Source organism: Malaclemys terrapin, chromosome 3 (assembly GCF_027887155.1).
Source record: "Malaclemys terrapin pileata isolate rMalTer1 chromosome 3, rMalTer1.hap1, whole genome shotgun sequence".
Classification (NCBI taxonomy): domain Eukaryota; kingdom Metazoa; phylum Chordata; order Testudines; family Emydidae; genus Malaclemys; species Malaclemys terrapin.
In genome coordinates, this window is record NC_071507.1 from 168,701,868 (window position 1) to 168,716,562 (window position 14,695).

Sequence of the window (14,695 nt, forward strand, 5' to 3'; positions counted from 1 at the left end):
TCCACTATCACAACTGGAGAGTCAAGACCCATTCAATACCATTTAATTGTATCTGGTCTTCTAACTGAGACATTGAATCAAACTAGTCTGAATTTTCAGACTCTGAGTTATATTTACCCTAGCCTGCAAGCATAGTGGAGAAGTGGACTGAGTAGTGCCTTCTGTGCACAACTCAACAAATTTACTGGCCACATAGGTGTGAGTGTACAATGCCCTTTAAAGGGGATGTTGCAGATTGTTCTTTTCCCCTTGCTATGAGGGAGCTTCAGGAGGTATCTATGTCACCCAGTGCCACGATTTAAGCCCAAAATGTGCTGACAGAGGAAAAGAATCACTTGCATTGCAACAGAACAGATGCGTCTGCAGCTGTATGAGTTGCCCTCGATTGGGATGGTGAAGTGTCTGTATGTGATTGAGAGCTGACACCACACTCTGGAGCTTTTTTATTAAAAATTGTCAACAAAAAGCAATACTTGGTCCATGAGTAATTGAACATGGGTGAGGCCTTATTTTTTTTCTTTAGAGACAGGTTTAGAGAGGTAAATGGACCAGCAGGCTGGAAACAGAATGTCTGTATTTAGCTAGGGGACACCAAGGAAACCATTTACAATGGACAAGATAAGTTGGGAACATAAAGATGAGGTAAACAGTAAGCTGTACATGGACAGTGCATGGAGCAGGATTGGTTTTTATAAAGTAAACCCCAAACACATAATGGAATGTCTAATGAATGTAATGTGATGTGTAAATGTATATAAAGGAAGGGGGTTTTTGTGTGACTTTGGATGTGTGGTATGCCCCATACCCACCCCTTATGGTTGAGTCAGATCAACTCAACATAGCTTTGATGCATGCCAAATAAAGGAACCAAACTGGCAAGACTGAATCGGACTGAATTTGGGGGAACCAAGTAGAAGAGGCCTCAGAGGAACCCTAACATAGTGGCGCCGTGACTTGGATCTGCTCGTCTGGAGCTGGTAACATATATACCCTTAGTATGAGGGTCGCAACCTAGGATTAAGAGAAATGGCATTGGTAGGGTTTAAATATGAGGTAGTTAGCATCATGCTGAAGAAGTGGATTAAATCTAAGGGAGGACCCTATAGACTCCCCAGAGAAAGATTAGAGGGATCCAGGTGAAAAAGGAACTCCAGGGAGTGGTATTCAATTAAAAAAAAAAAAAATGTTTGGCAGAGCACAGCAGAGGTCTATTGAATGTCACTGACATTTTCAAAAAACAGGACCCATTAACAGTCATAAAAACAGTATCTAGTTTGTTTGTTTTTATACTAATGCAAAGAAAGCCCAGATGAAAGCAGTGGCTTTACAAGGATTATTTATAGTGGCTAAAATGTTACAAACAAAATGTACTACTTTGAAAAATGAATGCTAAAGCATAAAAAGCAAATCAAAGTTGTAGGAGGAGGAAACAAACTAAATGGAAAAGATTCCTAAAATGTTAAAAAAGAAAATCCAAAGAAAAAGGCAGCCACCCTTGAAGGACTGAATTTAGAGAGTATAGCTGTGCAGGCAAAGTGTACTAAGTTAAGAAATAAGAGCAAAAATCATAAAAAATAAGCTTAGACTGCGGAGGAAAAGTCAGCTAAGAAATGTGTTATTCTAGGAAATAAAATAGAAGTGTTATGGTCCCAGACTTCAGTAGCTAGTAAGGTCTAGGGAAATGTCTTATTAAACAGTGAAAAACTGAAGTGAGTACTTTAAAAAAAGTACAAGCAGCTACATTTTTGCACAAATTAACACTGGAGATCTTGGAGGGGACTAAATAGTCAGGGGCAGTAAAAGTAATAAAGTGTTAAAAAGGACTTTATTATTTTTACTACCCCTGACTATTTAGTGTTTAGTGTATAAAATGTTAAAAAGGACTTTAAAGTGTTAAGAAAAAGAAAGAAAAAAAAGAATGCTTGGTTTAATAATGAAACCCAGTTATGGCAATATAACTCAGTGCAGTCATGCCTAGTGAAATTCTTAGTAATCAAATTATGCAAAGGAAGGTCAAGTGGTGACAACTATCACCACTATGCTTTTCTCTCCAACATGACTTTACAGGCACTCTAAAAAAGGGGGGGAGGAGCATTCTGTGTCTGTAATTAATTGTGCTGGCTGCTGCAGGTATAGGGACAATCTAATTTAAATTGTCTGACTATGGATGAGTTAGTTAAAATCACTGAAGGAATTAGGGATTTCTGTATGGCTTAACTGCTTCTGAATGTAGTAGTGGAAATGCAACCTGGGTACAGCAAAGTAGTGGAAATGTAACCTGTGTAAAAAAATAATTAAAAGCAATGCAAGGGGCATTGATCAGATCAAACAGCAAATTGTGAAAAAAAGAAAAAAATGTTTTAAAAAAACTTCTTGTCAAAAAAAGTGAAGTGTAACAGTTCACTTACTAAACTCTCAAATAGCTAAAAAAAAAAGAGAGAGAAAAAAAAGGAAGTAACAGTAGTAAAACAAAATGTTGCTAGAATACAGCGGTGTTTGGATTTTAGCTGTTTGAGATTTTAGTAAGTTTATGTTACACTCTATATAGTATACATATTTCTGTAATTGCTTTTAAAGAAGTATGGCATTAAGTGAATGTCTTTTAATAATAATATCTTGCGCAATATGTGAGGGATACATGCTATACAAAGTAAAAGCAGCCTAAAGTGATATGGATCAAGAAAACTTGCGCTCTTTTATCACCACAGAAAAGTTAAAAATTTGGCACAAGACAGGTAACACCAGAAGGGTATGAAAATTAATCAGGGTCCAATACCACAAAGTTAAATGTAAAACCACTGTGACTCATACAGTGTGGAAAAAGTTTGTTTTCCCTCCTCAAATACCGTGGAAAGACCATGCAAGGTCTGGAAAGCCCCAGACTTGTCCTGCTGTTGGCATCTAGGGGACATTTACGAGTGCAGGGTGTCTGTTTACAGACAGAGTTGCCAGCATGTGAGTTCATTCTTGGGGGACAGTCTCCAAATTTCACAGTTGAGATGCTGGGACATTGGTGAAGTAAAAACTGCTCATGCAGGTAATAACAATTATTGTGTGGTGGCTGAAGAAGACCACTTCCAGTACAGACCCAAGGAATGTTATTTTAATTGGCCTATGTTCTGTTTCACACTTAAATTTCCTGTATTAATAAATGAAAAAAGTACCAGTTTTTATAATGTAATTAAAATAAAAGCAAAGTTAAAATTACAGAAGGAGGCTTTAAAGGCAGAACAAGCCTATAATGTCATGGGTGGATAGACCACCAAACCAGGAAGAAGAAGAAGTGGATGAGGCTTTTTAAAACTAACAACATAATCCAAAATACACAACTTGGTGGTGATGGGGAACTTCAACTACCCAGATATTCATTGGGAAAATAATACAGCAAGGCAGATTATCCCGCAAGTTCTTGGAATGCATTGGAGACTATTTTTTCTTTCAGAAGGTAGAGAAAGCAACTAGGAGATAGACTGTTCTAGATTTGATTTTGACAAATAGGGAGGAACTGGTTGAGAATTTGAAAGTGGAAGGCAGCTTGGGTGAATGTGATCATGAAATGATAGAGTTCATGATTCTAAGGAATGGTAGGAGGGAAAACAGCAGAATAAAGATGATGGATATCAAGAAGGCAGACTTTAGCAAATTCAGGGAGTTCAAGAGAGTTGGCAGTTTTTGAAAGTGATATTATTTAGGGCACAAGAACAAACTATCCCACTATGTTAGAAAGATAAGAAGTATGGCAAGAGACCGCCCTTGCTTAGCCAGGAGATCTTCAGTGATCTGAATCTCAAAAAAGAGTCCTACAAAAAGTGGAAACTAGGTCAAATTACAAAGGATGAATATAAAAAACAACAACACAAGCATGTAGGGACAAAATTAGAAAGGCCAAGGCACAAAATGAGATTAAACTAGCTAGAGACATAAAGGGAAACAAGAAAACATCCTACAAATACATTAAAAGCAAGAAGAAAATAAAGGACAGGGTAGGCCCATTACTCAATGAGGGGGAAAGACAATAATAGAAAATGTGGAAATACCAAAAGGGTTAATAGCAATTGGACATCTAACAAAGTGAATGCCAGTGAAAATGAGGTAGGATCTGAGAACAAGTTAAAAGTTACTTAGACAAGTTATTTGTCTTCAAGTTGGCAGGACCTGATGCAATACATTCTAAAATTCTCAAAGATCTGACTGAAGAGATATCTGAGCAATTAGTGATTATTTTTGAAAACTCCTGGAAGATGGGAGAGATTCCAGAGGACTAGAAGAGGGCAAATATAGTGCCAACCTATACAAATGGGAATAAGGACAACCTGGAGAATTACAGGCCAGTCAGCTTCACTTCAGTACCTGAAAAGATAATGGAACAAATAATCAAGCAATCAATTTGCATACACCGAAAAGATAATAAGATGATAAGTAACTGTCAAGAACAAATCATGTCAAACCAACCTAATAGCTTTCTTTGACAGGGTAACAAGCCTTGTGGATGGGGGGAAGTGGTAGATGTGGTATACCTTTACTTTAGTAAGGCTTTTGATACTGTCTTGCATGACCTTCTCATAAACAAACTAGGGAAATATAGCCTAGCTGGAGCTATCTAAAGTTGAGTGCATAGCTGGTTGGAAAAACCATTCCCACAGAGTAGTTATCAATGGTTCACAGTCAAGCTGGCAGGGCAGAACGAGTGGGGTTGTTTTAAGGAGGAGAGTGAAAAATGGTTCTCCTTAACTTCTGAGGATAGAACAAGAAGCAATGGGCTTAAATTGAAGCAAGGGACGATTAGGTTGGAAAAACTTCCTAACTGTGTGGGTAGTTAAGCACTGGAACAAATTGCCTAGGGAGGTTGTGGAATCTCTGTCATTGGAGGGTTTTAAGAACAGGTTAGACAAACACCTGTCAGGAATGGTCTAATTATTACTTAGTCCTACCTTGAGAGCAAGGGACTGGACTAGATGACCTATTGAGGTAGCTTCCAGTCCTACATTTCTAGGATTCTATGTAGAATTACACTCCAGTGGGCTATACCAAAGGAAGTAAGGTTGTACACTCCGGTTCGTACACTGAGCCTATTATTAATGTTGATTCAAATAATTATAACTACTGTTGTCTTGGAAATGTGTTGATGGGTAATGAACTTAAAAAAGAAAGCATAGAAAACAGAAATAGAATGCAAATAAAACATATGATAATATAGGAAAGTAGTGGAATGTCGGCCCGGCTTGACATGAATAACTGGACATGGGTGAGATCTCATTTCTTGAGTGACAGGATTAAGGAGGTAAATGGATCAGCAGGCTGGAAATGGAATATCTGTATTAACTAAGATAGGTAAATGGGTCAGTAAGCTAAGAAACAGAATGTCTATACTAGCTAAGAAAAGGGACAACACCCAGGAAACCACTTACAATGGACAAGATAACAATGGATAAGATAAATTGGGAACATGAGGATGAGGAAAAGAGTTAGTTGTACATGGACAGTGAGTGGACAGAGCATGATGTACAGGCAGTGGTTTCTACAAAGCAATGCCAAACGAGTGATGCAATGTAAAGTGAATGTATGCATATAAAGAAATGGGGTTTCTGTGTACCATAGGTATGCCCTATGCCCATCTCTTATGGTTCAGTCTGATTAACTCAGCGTAGGTTTGCTATATGCTGGATAAAGGAGCTTAAATGATGAAACTGGAGTTGCACTGAATTCTTAGGTAACACAGTGGAAGAGATCTTGGGGAAACCCCAACAAAAATAATCTGCTCTGAACTGATGGAAACTATATAAATACCATGTGTCATAGCCATAAATGGTGTTAACTGGTGTTGCTCCATTAAATATAATGGAATTATGCTGATTTAAATCAGCTGAGCATCAGTCCTCACATCCTGATTTCATTTTTAAACACTCTTTCTAGCCCTATTGATGTCATATTTTTATTATTATTCTTTTTATTTAGCCAATCACAATATGGACTGAAATAGATTAATGTCAAGTGCTTGGTGTTAAAAAAGAGCTTAATTTTACTCTGTCCATTTACTCCGGACAATTGTTAGTTTCACCATGAATTCGTATGTTTCATTTTAGAGACATTCTGGGATAATTATTAGGAATGTACTAAGTATCTAATTGTAGCATTTGGCTGAGTAACTGGAAATGATATTTGTCCAAACAGAATTTAGAAGCTGAATAATGGAGAGAGCAGTAAATGACAATAATATGTATTTTATTTAATCATTTATTAAAGCAGAATGAAAACAACAAAATAATATAAATATCTAGTCAATCTCATAACCTCACCAGCCTCCACATCTGGATGATATTGCTTTTTATTACATATTGTAATCAATAACTCTCATTCATTTTGGGGAAAAAATCACTGCAAATTTTCCAGTTTTCATTAATCAAGCATATAGAAATTTCATACAGAATCTCTGAACCCAATGAAAGGCTGTTATTCTAATTTTCTAGAAAGGCATCTTGGCAATTAAATCCACTGTGAAATGAATTATTTTGTCCTTCATAAAATTATCATTTTTATATTTCTAATAAAATTAAGTGGACTAATGAAGTCTGGGAAGGGAAAAAAAAACCTTATTCTGAATCATCTTTTGCTTATACTATTGACCAAGAGAGTTATGATAACTTAGGCCAAGATTTTCAAAAGTTACGAGTAATTTTTGGAGCCTCCCAATTTGAGACACTTTAACAGTGCTTAATTCAAAGGATTAACATTCATCGCTTTGTGAAAATCAGGGACCTTAAAGGCATCTCAGGTTGGGCACCCACAAATGGAGGCACCCAGAATCACCTGTCACATTCGAAAACCTTGGCCTCAGTTAATAATTACATGATCAAATTCCTCACTACTTTTTTCAAACAAAGCTTGTTGACACCAGCAAAATAATTTTAAAATACAGATTGCAAGAGTGAATATATACTTCTTAAATATATAGTCCATCAGTATCCCTCAATTCAGTCCTGAGCAGTAGAAGGTGGGAATGGAACCCACTGAAATAACAGAAATAAAAATACTGAACTGCTATCATATTGATGGAACATGAAGAGTGTGATGTCATAGGAAGGGACCAGGAAACAGCAAAGGCTCAGAACTTGTTAACTGAATGTATTTAGTTTATATTCTGTGTTATTTAATATATATGTTACTGAGCTGGAAAAGGTTGAACACTGAAGTTGCAAAATATGTAGATGGCAAAAACTTATTTACGTTGGTCAAGACTGAAGGACATAGTGAGGAACTTCACTAGGATCTAATTAAGAAAGCTAATTGAGCAAAGGATGGCAAATGAAATTCATTGTGGACAATGGCAAGGTTGTGCATACTGAAAGAATCTGAATCATCATATACACTACCTTAATGAGTTAGGAAAAGGTCCTAGTCATCATTATGGACAGCTCAATGAAAAACACTTTCTCCATGCATAGTGATGGTGAAATAAGGCAAAGGATGTTAATTTATATGAAGGAAGAAACAGAGAATAATATTTAACATAATATCATTATATAAAGTGATGGTACACCTCACTGAATTCTGGTCATCCCATCTCGACAAGTATGTAGCAGATATAGTAAATGTCAGACAGGGGCAATGAAATTTTTTAAAAGCCTGGACAGACTTCTACATGAAGGGACATCGAAAAGGTTAGGTCTGTTTAATTGAGAGAGGTATGAAGATGAAAAGGTGACATGAGAGCGGTATACATAATAATGAATGGTCTAGAGAAGGGCTGAGTGTTCCTATTCATGCCCTATTACCGTACAAGACAAAGTGGGAACCCAATTAAACTAAAAGGCAACACTGTATATATTTATATGTAGGGTGGCTTTCTTAAAAGGGAAATTCTGATTTTGCAGTTTTTTGGCATAATTTGCAATTTGACTGTCTCTTTTTAATCATACCATCTTCATTCAATACTAAATTACTTGAAGCTTGAATTACTTTGTGACTACTTACATCCTCACTCCTCTAATATTAATCAAGAAAACAAATTTTCCATTTTTAGTAGCTAGTCCTGTATATGTAGAGAGCCCACAGTAAAAGATTTAACAATAGATTCCCACCTGACTAACACAGCTGGCCTGACTGAGTGTGCTCACTGCTCTCATATAGCTCTGATTCCTTGATCGGAACTTTGGGGAATTGTAGTTTGCGGAGGGATCCATGCTGTGGCCCCCAGGCACATCACTTGCAGCTTGAAGGTAGCTCTGACTATAAAAGAGAGAGGGGAAAAAAGAGGAGGCTATAAAAAAAACTCCAAATGGAATCAGTTTTGACACTGAAAACAGCAATTTGTATTAGCATCATAAATGCACTCCCTGGGGCAAAATTCTTGATCCACATGAAGAGGCACAGTGCTACTGAAGTCAGGAGAGCTGCATCATTTAATATAAGCGGAGAATTTGGTCTTAAGTTCACTACCAAAATGATTTGAAGCATTCAGCATTTTTACTGTAAATGAATATCACTAATATTCCCCCGGCTACAAATGTTACATTTTACTAAAATAAAATGTGAACATCAATATGAAGAACAACTACTGCAGGAATGGAAATGTTTCTACAGGGATAAAAATCGCTCTTCTCTGTTATCCTTTTTTCATCAAGGTGCTGGATTTCAAGATGCCTGATAGGTTAAAAATATCAATACATTTACAGAAGAGCAGCTAAAGAATGTGATTTGTAATGGCACACAGCACAACTGCATAAATCTCCTGAACCGGTCTTTTTACAATGCACCGCTCAAGTTACTTTTCCCTGAGTGTACTGCTGAACCTATGCCACCAACATCATCTCCTGTCCCAGAAGACGGTCTTGTTTAAAGAGACACTGGCCATGTCTTCCCTGCCAATAAAGGTTTTCTTTTTTCTTTAAACACGATAACTAACCCGCAGTAACTCTCATAGTGGAGACAAGGCACAAGTAGGGTTTACAATGATGTAGCGAAGCAAGGTCTGCACTATATCCCCAGCTGCAGTTGACCTCCCCTGGCTACATCACATTAAAAACTACAGAGCCTTGTCTCCAGTAGGATTTTACAGCAAGATATTGCATGTCATTATCTCACGGTAAAGTCACCACCTTTTTAGGCAGTGAAGACTTGTCAACTTGAGTTAAAAGCAGCTGCCCTCAATTCTCCCCTTGCCAATGTTTGCAGTTTTACTATATTGGCCTGGTCTGCTATGCCCATTGCTGTAACTGTCTTTTATGGGACTAGGAAGGAACTTTCCCTTCACTGCCAGATTGATCAGGATGGGTTTTTTGCCTTTCCCACAGCAGCTCACAGACCCAGTGGGTAGGTCAGGAGGTTAAGGTTCAAGTTGTCGCAACTGAACAGGTGTCAAGTGTCCAGGTACTTGTTCGGTAGTGGGTCCGATTCCGTGATACTTGGCATTGGAAGTGGACTTCAGGAAAGCATCACCTAAGGAAGCTGAGGAATGGGGTTGGAGCTCCCAATGTATTGTACAGCAAGGGGATAACACCCTTTCCTCAGCCCCTTAACCCTCAGATGGGAGAGGGCCGTGGGATCCCAGCAATGGGCTGGGATAAGCTGTGGAGGGCTTAGGGTCTGACTGCAGCCCTCCATGAGGTGGACATGATTAGGAAAGGAATCATGCCCTGCACTGTACAAGTTGTAGTTCCTAGATAGTTCCTAGATAATTTAATACATTTGCTGCCCACTTAAACCACATCCCTCACATCTTGTCTTTCCTTCCATGTGTCTGGGACAAAGATGCTCATTGCTCCCTCTCCCTTACACCTCATGCACTAGCACAGGCAAGAAAACAACCTGCACTTGTCCTAGTCCAGGACTTGGACTAGATCTGTGCATATTCACTGGGTGCAGGAAAAAGAGCAGTGAGCCTCCGCACCCATTTACAGCATGCTCAAGCACAATGCACAATCTAAGTACACTAGGAGCAGGGAACTCTAACACCAACAAGATATGTCAACACTAGACTTTCTTTTATCTTGAGTTAATTGTCAATTAATTTGAGGTAGTTAGCGCATTGGTAAGTGCCAGTGTGAACACTCCACAAACATTTGTTGCAAACTACAAAAGTTTATTCTTTGCCCAGGCGAAGTAAAGTTCTTTGTCCTAAGTTAGCAGAATCTTATCATTATTATTATTATTATTATTTGTATTATAGCAGCATCTTGGAGCCCCAATCATGGACCAAGACTGAACTGTACTGTATAAACAAGAACACAAAGATGGAATGCTAGTTTTGTTCTTTACCCAAGGCTGATGGGCAATTAATTCATTTGAGGGTTAAAAAAATACCCTAGTACCAACAAACCCCAACAGTGTTAGGAAACTCAAAATGGGCTGCAATATGGTCCTTTTCAAGAATATCAGGGTTGGAAAGGACCTCAGGAGGTCATCTAGTCCAACCCCCTGCTCAAAGCAGGACCCATCCCCTAACAGATTTTTGTCCCAGATCCCTAAAACACCCCCTCAAGGATTGAACTCTCAACCCTGGGTTTAGCAGGCCACTGCATAAACCACTGAGCTATCCACCCACCCTTTCCCCCTATGTTGGTATGGCATGGGAACAGCACATACTGCACTCTGTTAAAATGTATAGCATGTAGCAGCAACTGCTCTGTGCTCTGACCCAACACTGCTGGAGGCACGGTCTGCCCCAGTACCCAACATACTGTATTTGCACCACTATACTTCCTCACCACCCCATTGTAGGCAGTGGGTTAAAGTCAAAGATTGCCTTTTTGCCAAGGAAAAGTCACTTTTCTGATCTCAGTGGCTGCTGAATGGTCTACATAGCTTATTGCAAATAGTGTTAAAATAAATAAAAAAAATCATTTTTTTAAATAAAATGAAATAAGCGTCAAAGTTTGGTTTCTAATTTGTCCTCACTGGAAATGTATTGGTAGCTATGGGGTTCAATTAATAAACTTTTTATGTAATTTTCCTGTTGACTGGAATGTGGAATAAGATTGACCAAAATTATTTATGGACTAAAATTGGGCAAGTTGTTCCCCTTTATGTTTAAAAAAATCCCACATACTTCCCATGCAGCTTCTTCAGTTTCAACTTTGCATCATTGGGACATGACAGTATAACATTTTCTACATATATGTTCAGCTACAAGACATCACAGAGACTTTCCTAAAGAAGCAAAACAAGGACACCCCAAATAAATATGTCTGACAGTAAAAATAGACATTTCAAAAGAATATACGGACTTAGACTTGTTCTTTGCTTCAAGGCAAAAAGGACACATAGATCAAAGTATGTCACAAGAGGTCACTGATTTTGTGGACCTAACTTGAAACACATAAAATAAGAATAATGGTCCTTATTTGTAAGCACCTAGGCAGGTACTTACGTTTGGGACAACGCCCATACTTAAGCTAAACGCATGCTTGAGTGCTTTGTTGAATCAGGGCTTTAGAGATCTACTGATGAAAAGTGGTAATATCCAGTTTTTATTAAAACCTCCTGGATCTTTCAAAATGAAGCTGGATATTTTTAGTTGAGAAAATTGCCTCAAAGTGGGCACCCAAATATGAAGGCACACAGAGCCAAACATTCATTTGGCATAAGGTTAAAATACGACACACACATTTTCAAAAGTGGCTGCTGTTCCTGGATGTCTTAATTTTGGATGCCCGACGTCAGGTGTCTCAAATTGAGCACCCAAATTCCATGCCCACTTTTGAAAATTTGGCCTTATGCCAGAGGGAGAATGGAGGCCAAAACACCACTGCCAGCCCCATTTGAGTTTCCTAGCACTATTGTGGTTTGTCTGCACTAGTTCTCATGCTTCAAGTTAACTGACTGCAAATCAGCCTAGAATAAAGAGCAAGTGGTTACATAGGAAAAAGACTTTACTCTACGTACAGGAAAGAATAAATAGTTGTGAATGAAATTTGATTTCAGTGACAACTATGCGTTCACAGCACCTCTGAAAATCAGGCAGCTGGTGTCTCAAGTTGGGCACTATGGAATAGCAATGCACAAAATTAGTGAACTCTTCTGAAAATGAGACCTTTAGTCTATAAAGTATTTATTTCTTATACACACTGGACAGTCATTTTTTAAAGAAAATTTCTGCAACTTTTTTCTTCTGTTAGAAACAAACTTATGCCAATTAGACACTGAGACACCAGTATTATTTAAGGCATTATTTCAGAGACAGACCTTTTACCCTGCCCTGTGCAGTACTAGATATACCACTGGGCAGGTCTTACTAAAGGGCACTCAGCATCTGCCAAAAGTTGCTGATGTCACTGCACTATCGCAGTAAAATCATGTTGGAACAGATTCTAATATTGCTAAAACAAAATGAAACCACACAAAATTGATCCAGTGTAAGCTCAAAAGCTTGTCTCTTTCACCTACAAAAATTGGTCGAATAATAGATATTATCTCACCTATCTTGTCTCAAATATCCTGGGACCAACACAGGTACAACAACACTGCATGCACTATCCATGCTTTCCTTTTAGTGTGTCATCATCATTGTTCTCTCTGAACATGGCTCCTTTAAAACTGTTTAGTGTTATTAAATTGGCTATTTTCCAAAAATGGGTGAAAAACATTTTGGACCCTCTGCATGCTATCAGGTGTTACCAAATCCTGGATTCTCAGACCAGAAACAATCTGAAAAACAGAAAGACTTTGGGCTTCTTCACTGAGATTTGGGTTTATCCAGGAGTTGAATCACAGAGGCAACATCAAAAAAAAGTGACAATAGAAATAAGACACGTTGTATTATAAAGTGCCAAAAAATCAATTATCAGCAACAGTTAATAACTGTCTTCTTTCTTTGCCACACAATGTAATGGTCTAACAATCTAGTAATTAATTATGGAGATACTCAGTTTCTCAGGAAGTACTGTTATCATAAACCATAATTGACAATTTAAACAGCAATAATTTACTAAGGGAAAAAAAACAGAGTACTTTAGCACCCTAAGCAATTGAGTTTTGATGGATGAGGGATTGGATACTTCCTGGTAGTTAAGTAATTTTTCATTTATCAGCGCGCAGTAATTTATTCAAAGGTCTATAGCAGAGTAAAAGAAATATTACACACATTAGACACCCATTTAATTAATATTTTGAACTTTTTCTGATCTAAAAAGATACCATAAATTTTTAAATCAGATTAGCATTAAAACATTTATTTCTAAGATATACTCTCAATTTAATTCCTTAGGATAAATGGTTCACTCTATGATGCACATTATGACCCTGATATTAGTTATCAAGGACCAAATAGATAGAGAGACACCAATCACATACAGCAGTTGCCATCAAAAAGTCAGTCTCTATCTTCAGTGCATTTAACGCTCAGTGGTATATGGGATGCAACACAGAGTACGCAGTGTCTCAAATACTACTTTGTGGTAAGCGTTGACTTTTTAATGGCAGCCACAGTGTCTGATGCTGCAGAAACAGAACTCATGACCTTCACAGCCAAAGGTCACAGTTCTACTACTTGATAGAGAAGATAACTGTAATTTATTCTTAGTAGTAGAAGATCTTGTATTCTCCTCACAGACCAATAGCAGAGGGCAAGACAATGCTGGAGAAGATCTAACATTCCATACAGAACAGCACTGTGGTACATATACACGCATTCCAGTCATGAGGATTGCAGTCACTTCCTCTCCTCTTCCCTTTTTGTAGTGGTGGATGTTAATGGAGGAGATTTGGCTACCAGCTCTTTGCCTCTTCAGTTGCTTTCCCAGGAATCCAGGCTCTTGTTCCAATGGATAGCCCAGCATCCATAACAGAAACTGGAAACAAGGAACATCTAGCTCTGCCTTGACCATTAGCAACTGCCCCGCAGAGCACAGTGTGAGAACCACTGCCCTAAGAAGAAAGGCTTAGGGGTTATTGAGGATTGCTCAATGAAGATTTCTTAGCAGCACTTAGCATATTAAACTGGTTGCTCAGGTGCAACTAAAGAGGGCAACATGTTGTGTTATGATGATATAAATGAACCATGGCATGGCATACCAACTTCTGGAGTACTGTGAACAGATTTGGTCATTTCACCTTGAAGATAAGGTGGATTTTGAACAAGTCCAAAGAAGGACAAGAAGGATAGAGACACAGCAAGAAAAAACATAAGAGCTAGCAAAAACTATTTATCTTGTGTAGATGTACCTGCGCTACTCAAGCTAGTGCACTAGAAATAGCAGCATAGCTGGGGTAGCACTGGTGGTGGCTTGGGCTAGCCACCCGAGTATGTATTCAGTGGGTCTAGGTGGGTACATACTCAGGTGGCTAAGCCAAGCCGCCGCGTATGCTACCTCAACTACATTGCTATTTATAGCACACTAGCTTGAGAAGAGATGTTGGGTACATCTGTATGAGCTAGGAATCAGGTCCCCAGTTCCTAGTGTAGACATAGCCTATCTTAAGTATTTAAAGAGTACCAATTACTGTAGTATTTAGGAACCAGGTCTAATTTTATTTATCCTGAAAAGGAAAAAGAAGGAGATCTGAGAAAATTATGAAAGACTTAGTGAAATGTAATCTGTCCATCTTTTCCTCCTACCCAATTTTAGAAGAAGAAAAAGGAGACACTAAATGAAATTAAAGGGTAGTACTGTAGGTTTAGAACCAACAAAAGGAAGGATTTTTTGTTTTATTGTTTTGGTTTTTTTAAGGTAGCATAATATCTAGTCAACATGTGGAATTC

At 38.2% G+C, this 14,695-nt stretch overlaps 1 protein-coding gene across 2 annotated transcripts in view; it reads right to left on the reverse strand.

Annotated features, from left to right (window-relative positions):
* Nucleotides 1-14,695, reverse strand: part of DLGAP2 (DLG associated protein 2) — a 654,575-nt gene that overhangs the window by 66,695 nt on the left and 573,185 nt on the right. For both annotated transcript variants that reach the window (XM_054024256.1, XM_054024257.1), the window contains one exon: nt 8,079-8,226. In XM_054024256.1, coding sequence (XP_053880231.1) covers nt 8,079-8,226 — 148 coding nt within the window. The remainder of the gene's footprint in view (nt 1-8,078; nt 8,227-14,695) is intronic.